Source organism: Molothrus ater, chromosome 18 (assembly GCF_012460135.2).
Source record: "Molothrus ater isolate BHLD 08-10-18 breed brown headed cowbird chromosome 18, BPBGC_Mater_1.1, whole genome shotgun sequence".
NCBI lineage: Eukaryota > Metazoa > Chordata > Aves > Passeriformes > Icteridae > Molothrus > Molothrus ater.
This window is the reverse complement of record NC_050495.2, coordinates 10,051,654-10,063,607: the sequence shown is the minus strand read 5'-3', so window position 1 is coordinate 10,063,607 and position 11,954 is coordinate 10,051,654. Positions and strand designations below refer to the sequence as shown.

The 11,954-nt window shown below is 53.9% G+C and overlaps 2 protein-coding genes across 3 annotated transcripts in view; both read left to right on the top strand.

Moving 5' to 3' along the window:
* Positions 1 to 6: 6 nt before the first annotated feature.
* RITA1 (RBPJ interacting and tubulin associated 1) lies at positions 7 to 3,233 on the top strand. The gene is made up of 2 exons (XM_036393431.1): positions 7 to 233; positions 358 to 3,233. Exons 1-2 carry the CDS (start codon positions 7 to 9, stop codon positions 890 to 892), a joined length of 762 nt encoding a protein of 253 aa, XP_036249324.1. The 3' UTR covers positions 893 to 3,233.
* An 888-nt stretch (positions 3,234 to 4,121) lies between these two features.
* TPCN1 (two pore segment channel 1) overlaps positions 4,122 to 11,954 on the top strand; it is a 42,504-nt gene continuing 34,671 nt past the window's right edge. Inside the window, exons 1-2 of one of the 2 annotated variants that reach the window (XM_036393215.2) lie at positions 4,122 to 4,138; positions 4,425 to 5,001. In XM_036393215.2, the coding sequence (XP_036249108.1) occupies positions 4,890 to 5,001 (112 nt within the window). In that variant the 5' untranslated portion in view covers positions 4,122 to 4,138; positions 4,425 to 4,889. Of the gene's footprint in view, positions 4,139 to 4,179; positions 4,245 to 4,424; positions 5,002 to 11,954 lie in introns of those variants that run through there. The other variant, XM_036393214.2, reaches the window with a different exon arrangement.

Below are 11,954 nucleotides of genomic sequence, written 5' to 3'. Positions count from 1 at the left end.
GCGGCCATGCGGGCGGCAGGTCCGGCCCCGGCCGCTGGTGGCTCGGCTGCCGCCGCCACCGGCCGCCCTCCGCGGGGTCCCCGGGGCCGCCGCCGGGTGCGGCCGTCCTTCGTGGACGAGTCGCTGTTCGGCCGGCCCGCGGGGGCCCGCCCGCCGCCGCCCGCCTTCCCGCCGCCCTGGGCGGCTCCGGCGGCTCCCTCAGCGCGCGGCTCCCGGCCCGGCGGCCAGTGCAGGTGAGCCGTGCCGCGGGGCGCTCCCTCCGCTGCCCCGCGTCGGTGCCCTGCGGAGCCCCTCGGCTCCCCCTCTGCCTTCCCCCGCTGTAACCAGCCCGTGTTTCTCCGCTTGTCGCCCTGCAAGGTCCCGAAGCCACGCTCCGTCCTTCTGTGACGAGTCCCTGTTCGGTGCCAGTCCGCAGGGTCCTGCCTGGGCAGCTCCGCGGATGAGGAAGGAAGATGTAGCCAAGCTCCACTCGCTGCTCTGGAGCCCCCCGCCCGTCCCCCAGAGCCAGCCCGGCCTCTCCCCACGCCGCCGGGGCGCTCCCCTGCGAGCCGTCCATCCCCCGGCCTCCGCGCCCCCGGCCACATCCGAGCCCGGCCACAGGGAGAAGTTGTGTGCCTGGAGACACCCCGGGAGCGATGCTGGCCCCAAAGGCTGGGCTGCTCCTGGCAGAGCACGCTCCCAGTCTGTCAGCCGGCTGAGCACCCCCCCGGACAGGATTCACCTTTCTTCCAGCCTCGGCACAGAAAGGTGGAAGAACCAGAGCGCTCCAACAACCCCTGCTGCCCCCCAGGGCCCTCTGGTGAGGGGTCGGTCCAACAGCGTGTCCGGATCTCCTGTGCCCAGGAATGCCAAGGCAGCAGGTGGCTGCACAGCCAGACCCCCCTGGAAGTGATGCCAAGTGTCCCTCTGGATGTACATCCAGCCTTAGTCTGCCTGAGGCCAAGCCCACCAGGACCCTGGGCTTTTCCATGGCTGGAAACGAAGGATGGGGCTGTTCCGTGCTGGAAGCCAAGCCAGGAGCCAGAGGCGACCACAGTGCTGGGAGCAGTGACCTCCTGGTTCAGGGCACACCCCATGGCACCAGAGCAGGAGAGCCTTGGTGGGAACAGCACCCCGTGATGTGCAGGGGTGTCAGAGGAAGTTCCTGCTGTCTGGGAAATCCAGCTGGGAGGTTGGAGCAGCAGGAGACAGGAGTGCCCCCAGTGCAGTGCAGGGCCTGTCCGGGCACAGGTACAGGGACATTGTGGGGACAGGCAGGGGCTTTGCAGCTCCCAGGACAGGGGGTGCTGCTGGGGTGGGGTCCCAGGTGAGTCTGGCTGGGGCAGTTGGGGTCTGAGGGCCTGACAGAGACCTTTGCTGAGAGCAGTCCTGCTCCATCCCACCTGTGCTCGTGCCTGCAGGAATGCAGGACATCCCTAGTCTGACCTGCTTGAGGCAGGTCCAGTCAGGTGGTGGAAACCCCTAGGAATAGAGGCTGCACAGCCTCTCTGGCCTCCTTCCCACTGCTCCACTGTCCTCAGGGTGGAAATTTTCCCTTTATCCAGTCAGGACCTTTCTAATTTGATTTAGTGTCCTTTCCTGAGCACAAACCTTGGCCCAGCCCTCATGGCCGCCTCCTCTTTGCAGGTATTGAGAGGCTGCTGAGGCCCTCCCAAAGGTTCCCTTCTCCAGGAAATGAGCTCCATTCCCTCTGCCTCCATGCACAGGATGTGCCTTGGTGTCTCCCTGCTGTCCTTGCTTTGTGCCACCAACACCTTATGGACTCCTCTGACAAAGCAGGACGAGGACGAGCACAGAGGTGAGGAAAACACTGCCCTGGTCCCAGGCTGGGTGGGATTTGTGACACACAAGGATCTGTCCAGGGATTTTGGCAGCTCGTGGTGATGAGGTGGTGCTGAGTAGATCCATAATTGTGTGGCTGAGGGTTGTGAGGTGCTCACAGCAGTGCCACGGTGTCACCAAATAAGTGCTCTGAAACAAATCTAGGATCTGTGGGATGCTGCTGAGGGACCTGTGCACCTCCAAAGCTCCTCCACTTCCTTTGCTGAGGTGGGAAAGAGCAGCTCTGTGTGTATGGAGGTGGATAAAGGACATGGGGTGGGTGATGTGGGTTTGCAGCCACTGCTCCCTGGGGAGTGAGGCTGCAGTGAGGAGCTGCTGGGGTTACTGGGAGTTTGGTAGCTCCCATGCTGAGGGAAACACTCACATTCACCCGAGGACACACCAAGCCAGGTTAAGAGCATCATTCTGCCCCCAGAAATGATTTTATTGCACCTTGAGCAGCAGCAGGATGGAGCCTTGACCCACTCCAGCAGGTGGAGCTGGAGCCAGCCAGGAGCCTGCACTGAGGGGAATTTTTGCTCATTTCTGGGCCTGACAGGAAGCAAGCATAACCTGACATTATTAAAACCTGAGAAGGTGAGTGAGGATCCTTGTGATTCACTCCAAGCTCTCAGATCTCTCCCTATGCTTCCCACTGAGGCAATCCAGCAGCTCTTCTCCACTTGGGGTAAAATTGGAGGGACAGGAAAGAACTGTGGCCTTCTCAGAAGAGGGGTTGGCAGTGCTGGTGTCAATCCCAGCCTGATCAGCTGTGTTTGGGATGTAGGCGCAGTGATGTGCAAGCTGTGAAGGCTGCAGGTGTCACTGGGCTGGGAGAGAGCCCAGATGTGGTTTGGACACTAGATGGAGACAAGAGGGTTGAGGATTGACACGGGAGCAGGAATGCTGTTCAGCAGCACGTGGGAGATCCAGAGAGGCGAGTCCTCAGCAAACTGGGGAACTGCCCTGGAGTCTAAGGGAAGCCTCTTAAAATAAGGAGAGATTTAATCTGAAAATCAAGTTAACAGTGGCCTGTGTGGCCAGGATTGGCCACTTTACCCCCATTGCTGTGCTCAGGGTCTGAGGAATCAGTGGGGGAAATTAGAGCCCATCTATCTCATCAGCCACACTTTGCAGTCCCACACTGGCCCAGGTTGTCACCAAGGCCTTCCAGGAGGTCAGAATTGGCACTTCTTGCTATTTACACGTGAGGACAATGTTGTTTAAGTATAAATGTGTTGTTTGTATTTTGTTCCATGATTCTCACTCACATTGGTGCTTTACTGTTGCCTTGTCCTCTTGTTCTGCCAAAGCTGTGCAGCCCAGCATGAGAGCAAAAGCTGCTCTGTTACTGCTGGAGCTGGTGCTCACGTGAAAAAAAAAAAAACCCACATTAAATCTGAATGAAATGAGGTGGGGGAAATGTCCAGTTGTTTCCTCCCTGCAGTCCAGCCTGTCCTGTCACTGGTGCCCAGCTCAGGCCAGAGTTATCGGTACAGAGGCCTGTACCCAGCTGGGGATCCTCCCTGCTGCTGCTCTCGTTTTTCTGCCTGCTCAGCACTGACACAAATCTCACTCTCCACCTCTGACCGCACCCTGCCTTGTTGCTTATTGGGGGTTGAAGCTGTGTTGCTGCAGGGCTGCTTTCCACTGAAACCAGCGGAGCACTGGGCTGGAGTGGGACCCTCCAAAAGCAGCAGAGCTGGCAGAGCTGGCCTTGGCAGGCTTCGTCTCCTGCAGGACCTTTGGAGAGCCAGCGCTGCTGGATGCCCCTCACGGCACCCACTGTGCCAGGGCACGGCTGGGCTGCACTCGGGCCCGACCCATTCCTACCGCCAGCAGGATCTGCGCACAGCGAGGGCCTGTCTCCCTGTTCTTCTCCGTGCGGCCCGGGGAGAAGCGGCTGTCCCGGACCGGGAGCACCGCGGGGTCCCGGGCCCGCTCCCCTCGGTCCCCCAGCCGCTCCCGCCCGCGTTCCGCCGTTGCCCGGTGACCGCCTGACCTTGGGGCGGGGCCTCAGCACAGCCAATGGCAGCCCCCGCTTCACTCCCCCCAGAGCCCACCCCCGCCACCTCGGACCAATCAGCGCGCCCATCTGTCTTGAGGGACAGCGTTGCTATCCAATGGCAAGGCGACGTGCGTGAGGCGGGGAGGGGAGGCGGGGTTAGCGCGGATCCTCTGGCAAGCGGTGGGGGTAGGCTGTGTGCGCGGATTGGCGGGAGCCGTGAGGTCCCGCCTCCTTGGGCGGGGCCCGTGCTGTAGCAACCAATGGGAGGCGGGGGCGGGGCGCGGAAGAGCCGCGTCGCTGCGGGCGCCGGTTCGGAGGGGCCGGGCCGGGCCGGGGGGTGCGGGGGTCCCGGGCCGGACGATCCCGGGGGGTTTGGAGGGTCCGGGGAGTCCCGGGGCCGCGGGCAAGGGGGCTGGTAAGGAGCGGGTTCAGCAGGGCTGGGAGGAGGGCGCTGGGAGGGCGCCGGGCCGGGCCTCCCCGTCGCGGTGACAGCGGCGTGCCGGTGTCCCTCTCACCGGACAGGGACAGCGGCTGTGAACTGTCCCCGTGGCGCCGTCCTGGGCCTGCCTCATCTTCCTTTTCCATCACCTTTTAGAGCAATCCGTGACCTTGTGGCATCGCGCAGTTCGCAAAAGCGCTCCGGGAACTTGATGTGCGCGGACTGCCGGCGGCCCCGGGTGCTGCGGGGCACGGACGGAGCCATGTGTGCCCGGGACACCTAGCGCCATGCCGGCCCTGCTCCCGGAGCCGCGGCACCAGCAGCTCGCCCAGGAGCGGTTCGTGCTGCGTGCCCGGGCCGGGAGGGGCAGCCCCGCCGTGTGAGCTGAGCCCTCACGGCCCCACCGAGCCCGCACGGCCTCACCGAACCCGCACGGCCCCACTGATCCCGCTGTCCTGCGCTGTTCAGGGAGCTCGGCGCTGTCCGGAGATGGGTGCGCGCTGCGCGGTGTCCCGGTGCCCCGCAAGCCGCCCCGGGCTCGGGCCGGCCCGGCAGAGCTGCTGACCCCGCGCCGCCCCAGAGAGCTGCGGAGAGCCCCGGGGCCGCCGCCGGAGGGACGGCATGGCGGTGAGCATGGACGATGATGTGCCGCTGATCCTCACCCTGGACGACAGCGGGAGCAGCGCCTCAGCCCCTCTGGATGAGCCGGACCGGGAGGAGCTGCCCAACGAAAGTAAGAGCGCTTTGTCGCTGCCCGCACGGGGTTTGTCGCGTTGGGGTGGCCGCTGCTCCCGCTGGGACCGGCAGAGCTGGGCTCGGTGTCGGGGCTGCCCGGTAACAGCGGGTCCGGCTGCTGCCGCTCGTTTATTGCTCACAGCTCCCTGTGACACCGCGGGGCCGGACAGGTCCCACCAGTGCTGTTTGTACCATACAGTTTTGTGGTTTCCCCCATGACCTTAAGCCCTTTCCTGCGCGCTGTCCTTCCCTTGGCGCTGTCCCACTGCAGTTATCTCATGTCTTTTCCTAGCACTGTAAACATCTGCACTTTGTGAGGCTTGTTTTGTCTGTTTCTAGTTTACATCCTGATTTTTCCAAGAAGAGAAGTATTGATAAATGCCTTCCACGTCTTTGTTGTGTTCTTATCAAAGAGCCTGCAGTAGCTTTAGACAGTATGTGCTGTTCAGTGGGGCATCGCCAGCCTGTGAGCACTGGCAGGGGGAAAACAGCAGCCACCATCCCTCAGAAGCTTTGCTTTTCTCCTCAGTGTGCCTTCATTAAAGCCCTCGCCCTGCAGCAGGCTGGATGTGGCAGCAGATGTGTCTGAGTGTGTTCACAGAGTTTCTGGTTGGTGTTACGCCTCGTGGATGGATCTGTGCAGTTTTGTCCAGCACATCCCCATGACTTCCAATTGCAGGTGCACACACAGAGCTCTTGTGATCCAGCCCTTGCTGCCACAGGCTGAACTTTTGGAACAAATGCATCATTTCCTGGCCAGGCATCCCTTTCTTCCATGTTATAGCTCTGTGCCATACTGCCTCTGAGATTTAATACCTCTAGCAATAAGATGAGTTCCCTTATGGCTTCCCAACCCAGGAATTAATTTTGGATAATCAAGATTCTTCTTCCCTCCTCCTCCTCCTCCTCCTCCTCTGCCACCCCACAATACAGATCCCTGAATAAATTGCCCAGTTGACTTTCTTTGAGCTCTGTTTTATCCTTGCTTCATCCCATCTGTTTGTCTTTTAAAGTTTAGCCCTCTATTTTTAAGTTAAATAGAAGAGAGATTTCTTCCTCCATCCACGGGTGTATTTATAGGATTCCTTGTGACTAATTTTAATCACTCTTCCCTCTTTTCTTTCCCTCGCCTCCCATCCCTTCAAAGAAGTTGTGTGAGGCTTAACAATTGCTGGAAGCCAGCATGACTGTGTTAAAGCACAGGCATGAGAATGAATGTATTAATAAATAAAGTTCTCCACATTGAAATACAGGGAGATTCTTTAGGGACCAATTTTGTGCTTCTTACAGGATCGCTGTGTGGTTTTTGAGAACTCATTTCCTGGCATCCTTCAAATGAAATGTCTCTTATTTGTATGTTTTAATCACTGTTAAAGTTGGATTTGCTGCAGAAATATAAAGCTTATGCTCTGGAAGCAATGGGGAATGATACAGAGCCTTCTGAAGTCAGGGTGGGATGAGGGATTAGGAGGGGAAGGCTGGCATCAACAACTTGAAAGGCACCTTTATCTCTGGGAAGCGGGAAGCTTAAATCAGGGAGTGAGCACACTGACAGCAGCACTGGCAAAAGTAAGCTTGTTTAAAAACCAGCACGTGTAGCCCAGCTTTTGCTCTTTGCCTGCACAGAAAATCTGCTGTGAAATGCAGCAAAGTTGTGTCTCGTGGAAGCTGTGAGGAGTCAAATGTGTCCCCTCTGCTCTGCCTCCCCTTGGCTGCTGAGGGCTGAAATGGCATTAACAGAACTGTGTGATGTCACCTTTTCAGTCAGAAGCTTTTATTTTCCAGGGGAAAAGTGTGAGAAGTGCAGGGGAGAGAGAGCCTGCCAGGGTTAAGGTGAGGACACAGGGACAGGGAAGGTCAGGAGGCTTTTTCCTTCTGGCTTTGCTTAAACTCTCATAATTGCATATTCAGCCAGAATTTGGAGGAGCAGCTTCCTCATTACTGTGCCTGGCCATCATCAACTCCAAGGGATTCAATGGCAGGTTAACCACAAAACTTTCACTGAGCTGTGTCCCCAGAACAGGCTGGGACTGCAGTGAAGGACCCCCCATCCTCTCCAGGTGACACCTGGGGAAAGACAGAGTGGCTGTAGCTGCCCCTTGTTCAATTCAATCACATGTTTGAGGTTGCAGATAATTAAATCTCACCCTTGCTTTGTGCTCCTGTGTGCACAAACTCCTCTGAATTGTAGTCCATTCTCCAGCCTGTCACAACCATGTCACTGAGTGCTGTGTGCCTCTGGGGTTCAGTGGATCAGCTCTTGTGGTTTTTAAGGAACTTCTTGTGCTTTTAAATTAAAAAAAAAAAAACAAACAACAACCTATCCATAGTCTGGTTTTGTTCCAGTCAGGTCTTTGGATAAATGAATTTGTAGTTGTGGATTCTTGGTGTTGATTGCCTGGAACTGGAGACAAGTTTCTGGGTGGAAATAAGTAGAAACAGGGTTTTCTGAAAGCAAGCCTGTAGCAGATGTGAAAAGAAAGGACTGAAGTGCAGGAGTGAATTCCTTTCCAAACCTTGCAAGGAGAGTCTTCTCCTGGGTAAGTGGGTGTCTTGGGGTTAGAATAAAAGAGAGCTAAAGGAGGAAAATTGTGTGGAAAATTGCATTCTTAAAGAAAATGTCCAGCTGCAAAAATTAATCTCCCAAATCCTCCAGCTCTTAAGCATTTAATGAGAGAAAATACTTGCATGGGGAGGAATATTAAACTCTCCCTTGCTTGGCTTGTGCTGGGATTCAGGACTTCCAGGGAGTTCCCATCTGCAGCCACCACACAGGGTCAGAGTCCTGCAAAGTTGACAGGAATTCGGACCACATCCAGAAAAATGTGCTCCCTGTGGTGCTGATGGTTTTCTGACTGGGCTGGGTAATTTTTCTTTGCAGCTCCAGCAGCTGAGGAGACAGGGAGAAGCTCTTGCATCACCTGGATGCACAGTAATGAATGTGAGCTGCCCTTCCCCAGCTCATCTTATCCGAGCATCTCACACAAACTCCAGTTAAGCTCCCCAGCCCCTGCCCAAGGGCAGTGACTAATAGGAAACTGAATTTCTATAGAAGGCAAGAAGGGAGATGTGAACCTGGCTTGGCCTTTCCCAAAATCCTGTCCTGAGAGTGATGAGAACCTGCCAGGGTTTAGTGATTTCCCATCCCTCCTGAACTCCTGGGAAATGTTTGAACAGAGCTCTCAAAATACCTCCTAAGTGCAGTGTCTGTTTCCATCTACAAAGGCAGCCTGGATAGCCTTGAAACTCCAGGACAGTGTCTCTCCTTGAGCTGATGGGAGCTATAAACAATAAATGAGTGCACATTGATTTATCCTGTATTAGATCAGAGACAAGATTCTCCTTTGCCTCCTGCATGGAAATTGCTGTAGCCTCAAGTAGAGTTGCAGTGTGTTCAGAGCAGAAAGTACAGCTCAGAGTGTTGTACATGGAACAATGGAATATTGTCTGTTTTGTCACTCAATGGGTGATGGCAGGGGGAAAGAAGTCATCTTTCAACTCTGGGTTTTTTACAAGAAAGCAACTGCATCTGCTATTGAGGTAAAAATCTAATTATTAGGGAGGTGGGGGAGCAACTGCAACAGCCAAGAGCGATGTTTTCTAGAAGGATTGTTGGAAAATGGGAACTTATAACTGCTTTGAGTGAGGTGCAATCTCACTTTCTGCTGCCTGAGAAGTGAATTGTCAGGAAAACCAGAGCCAGCCTGGCCTTTTGGGCAGGTGAATTGTTTGGGAAGGTGAATACATGCCTGGCACTGCTGGGGACGAGCAGGCGGCCCAGGGTAGGTGAAGTAAATGAGATTTCTCTGTTGGTGAGGGTGAAGGGGCTGCCCCAGGAGTGCTGGGTGAGGAAAGCCCAGGGCCAGAATGTGGAGTGTGCTGGAAGGGGCCCTCTGCCCTTGCCTTGGGACAATTCCCTGATGGAATGTGGGAAGGGGCTTTCAGCAAAGCTGTTCCTTTTGTAACTGGCTGCTGGAGACTCAGGTGGTGGTTCTGAGCACAGACTCTAATTACAGCATCAATGGATGTTGTAGACACCCAACTTGTCTTAAAATCATTTACTAAGCCCCAGGTAGACACTTGAGATTTGGGGCAGTTAATGTTCTTTTTGAGGCATGTGAATTACCTGGATTTTGATGTGTTTGGTAGCCAATCCAACCTGAAGTGACAGAAATCTCTTCTGTGTTGGATCTGGTTCCTGAACACGTTTGTGTTGGCAGTGAGAGGGTTAAACCTGTCCATGTAGTCCACAGCTTCATCCCATCTGTTCATGGCATCATCTCAGAGAATCCTGGAACGGTTTGGAATGGAGGGGCTTCAAAACTCATCCTATTCCAGCATCATGCCATGGCTGAGGTTTCCAGGTGTAAAACAATTCCTGAAGGGCTGAGGAAGCAGAGAATAAACACCTGAAACAAATTTCCCACCTTTGGGAAATGCTGCAACCACACAAACTCTTGGGACCTGTGCTGCTTGTGGAGTCATTCTGGCTTTGCTGCCTTTGGGGGAAAAGAGGCATTTCAGCCTCCTGGTAGATTTATTAAATCCTTCAGGATCTGTAGGTTTTGATCCTTGCGTGGAAGCAAGGGTTGTTCCAGAGGGGCTGTCTGGGCTGAGGCACTGGGTCTGAAATGCTGCAGCTAATTAAGGTGAAGGAATGAAGGGGTTGAGGGAACAAGCAACTGCTTGCTTTGGACCTGGCAGATTCCAAGATTTCTGACAGCCAGGCTCTTAAACAGCCTTTTGGATTATCTGGTGCCTTTCTTGGATGCTGTGCAGGATATTTCCTCATGTCATGGCCCCTAGTTCTACCAATTTGCCTTTAATTAGTTCCAGCAGCAGCAGTGCTTCTGCTGCTGCCTTTAGAGGTGAAACATGGCCAGAGCACAGGACTGGGGTCTCATTTTGGGGAGCAGCTCCTCCTTGCACCTAGGGTGAGTCAGGTAATGCCACTGTGGGTCACAGTCTCACCTGGAAAGTGCTGATTGCACCTGGTGCAGGAGTGGACAGGTAGGCTTCATTCCTTTGTTATGAGGAGGTGCTGTTTTGCATTGCTGTGCATGATTCATTTTTCTTAATATGCACCTGCTTAAAATTTATAGAGAGAGGAATTTTTTCCAAAGCACGAGTGGTGGTTTTGTGGTGGATTGTTGGTTCTGCCTCTGAAAGTCTCATTTCTCTGACCTAACAGCCTTGCATTCTGCAACTTCTGCCAGGGCTCCTCTAATCCTTTCCTGGCCTAGATGACTCGAAATGAATGTTTTAAGCAAGCAAAGCGAAGCAAAAATTGCCTCTGAGATGAGTGAGGGGTGAAAATCTTGGAAAGGGAAACGAACACCCAAAACATAAGGAGATTATTGTTTTCTCCTTCAGTACAATTGGTTTCCCTGGGTGATGAGCTCTGTAAGCTCAGAGGAAGGAGGGAAATGCTGCTTTTTAGAAGATGTTGGGGATCTTTTGCTATGATGTTAGAAATAATGAAAAATATTTCTGCTCTGAACCTTCCTCTGGGATCTCACTTGTCCTGCGTATTCAGGTTTTAAGGCAGGGCTGTGCTTAAATACTTGTGTAGAGCTGGTGCCTTTCTTTGATGAGAAAGAGCCCTGTGTTGTCCAAAACTCAGCAGCATTTGTGTGGAGACATTCTCACCATGGCTCTGTGGTGCCTGCAGAGGAAGAACCCCAAGCACAGTGAAGCACCAGGAGGTATCGAGGGCTGCAGTCATTGTGGGTATTTTTTCCAAGCCTTCCTTGTTTTCTGAGCTCTGCAGGAGAGTGGTTTGCACAATGCACACGTTGTGTGTCTCACAGTGGGATGCTCTGTCAAACAGAATCTCTGCACTGTTGACTCTTTCACGCAGAGAGAAAAAAAAAAAAAAAGAAAAAAACCCAGTGATTTTTGTCTTGAATGCCCCATGCTGTTCAAATCTGGGCTGACAACTGCATCTACAAGGTAGAGAAGACTTGGGGTAGTGTTCCATTATCCTGGAGTCAAATGGTTCTTTCTCCTTTGTCATCTCCTGCAGCACTGGGGATGGAGATCACCTCACACTGTAAATCCAGGGGGGGATCCTGCAGAGTGGGGCAAGGAGGCTGGAAGCTCCACAATCCCTGAAGATGAGAGTGATGACCTTGATGCTTTGAGGGTAGGAGCCCCTGCCCTTTGTCTCAAGCACATCTCCCATCTTTTTTGGGCTTAGAGAAGAGGAACAGGGTGTTTCCTCCCTGAGCTGACTGCTTTCATTGGAAAATGTGGGATAAGGCCATGTGTTGTGTCATCAGGGGGCTCTGCTTTTTTTTTTGAACAGGTGGTCCTGGAATTATAAAAGATGTTAAGGAGTTTGAAAGTGTTGGAGCTGCAATTTTCGATTGACAACTTTCCAGCTCGAACCGGTCACTCCTCAGCCACCACAGCTGACTTGGAAACATTTGGCTCAGGAAGCGGAACAACAGTTGGAAACAAACAGTGATTAGTTTTTTCATGGCTTCCCAGGGAATGCATCACTTTGTTCGTTTTCCCCCCTCATTTTGTGGTTCCTGTGGATTTTTAAGGCACTGTAGATGCAGGATGTTCACTTTAGCCAAGCCTGCGTACTGGCAGATTAAAATGAGCAAAGGCTGAGCACGCTGAGTTCACTCATCATAACCAATATGATGCTTCTCAGAACTTCCTTTGCCCTTGGTATCTTCACTGAGGAATCCTGCCTGCTGCCGTCAGCCCCCCTGCGTTGAAATCCCATTTTACCCATTTCAATGCTGTAAGAAGTGCTGTATAAACTAAACAGGAGCATCTGGGAAGTGGTTAGAGTTGTTGTTGATTGCCTTTTCCTTATTGCCTTCAGGGGATTTAGGCTTGAATTTGCTGGAAGTAGAATTTATGAGGCAGAACGCTCCATTTCTGATCCTTAAGCTGGGGAGAGTGTGGTGAATTTGATCGGGCTCTTCTGCTGCC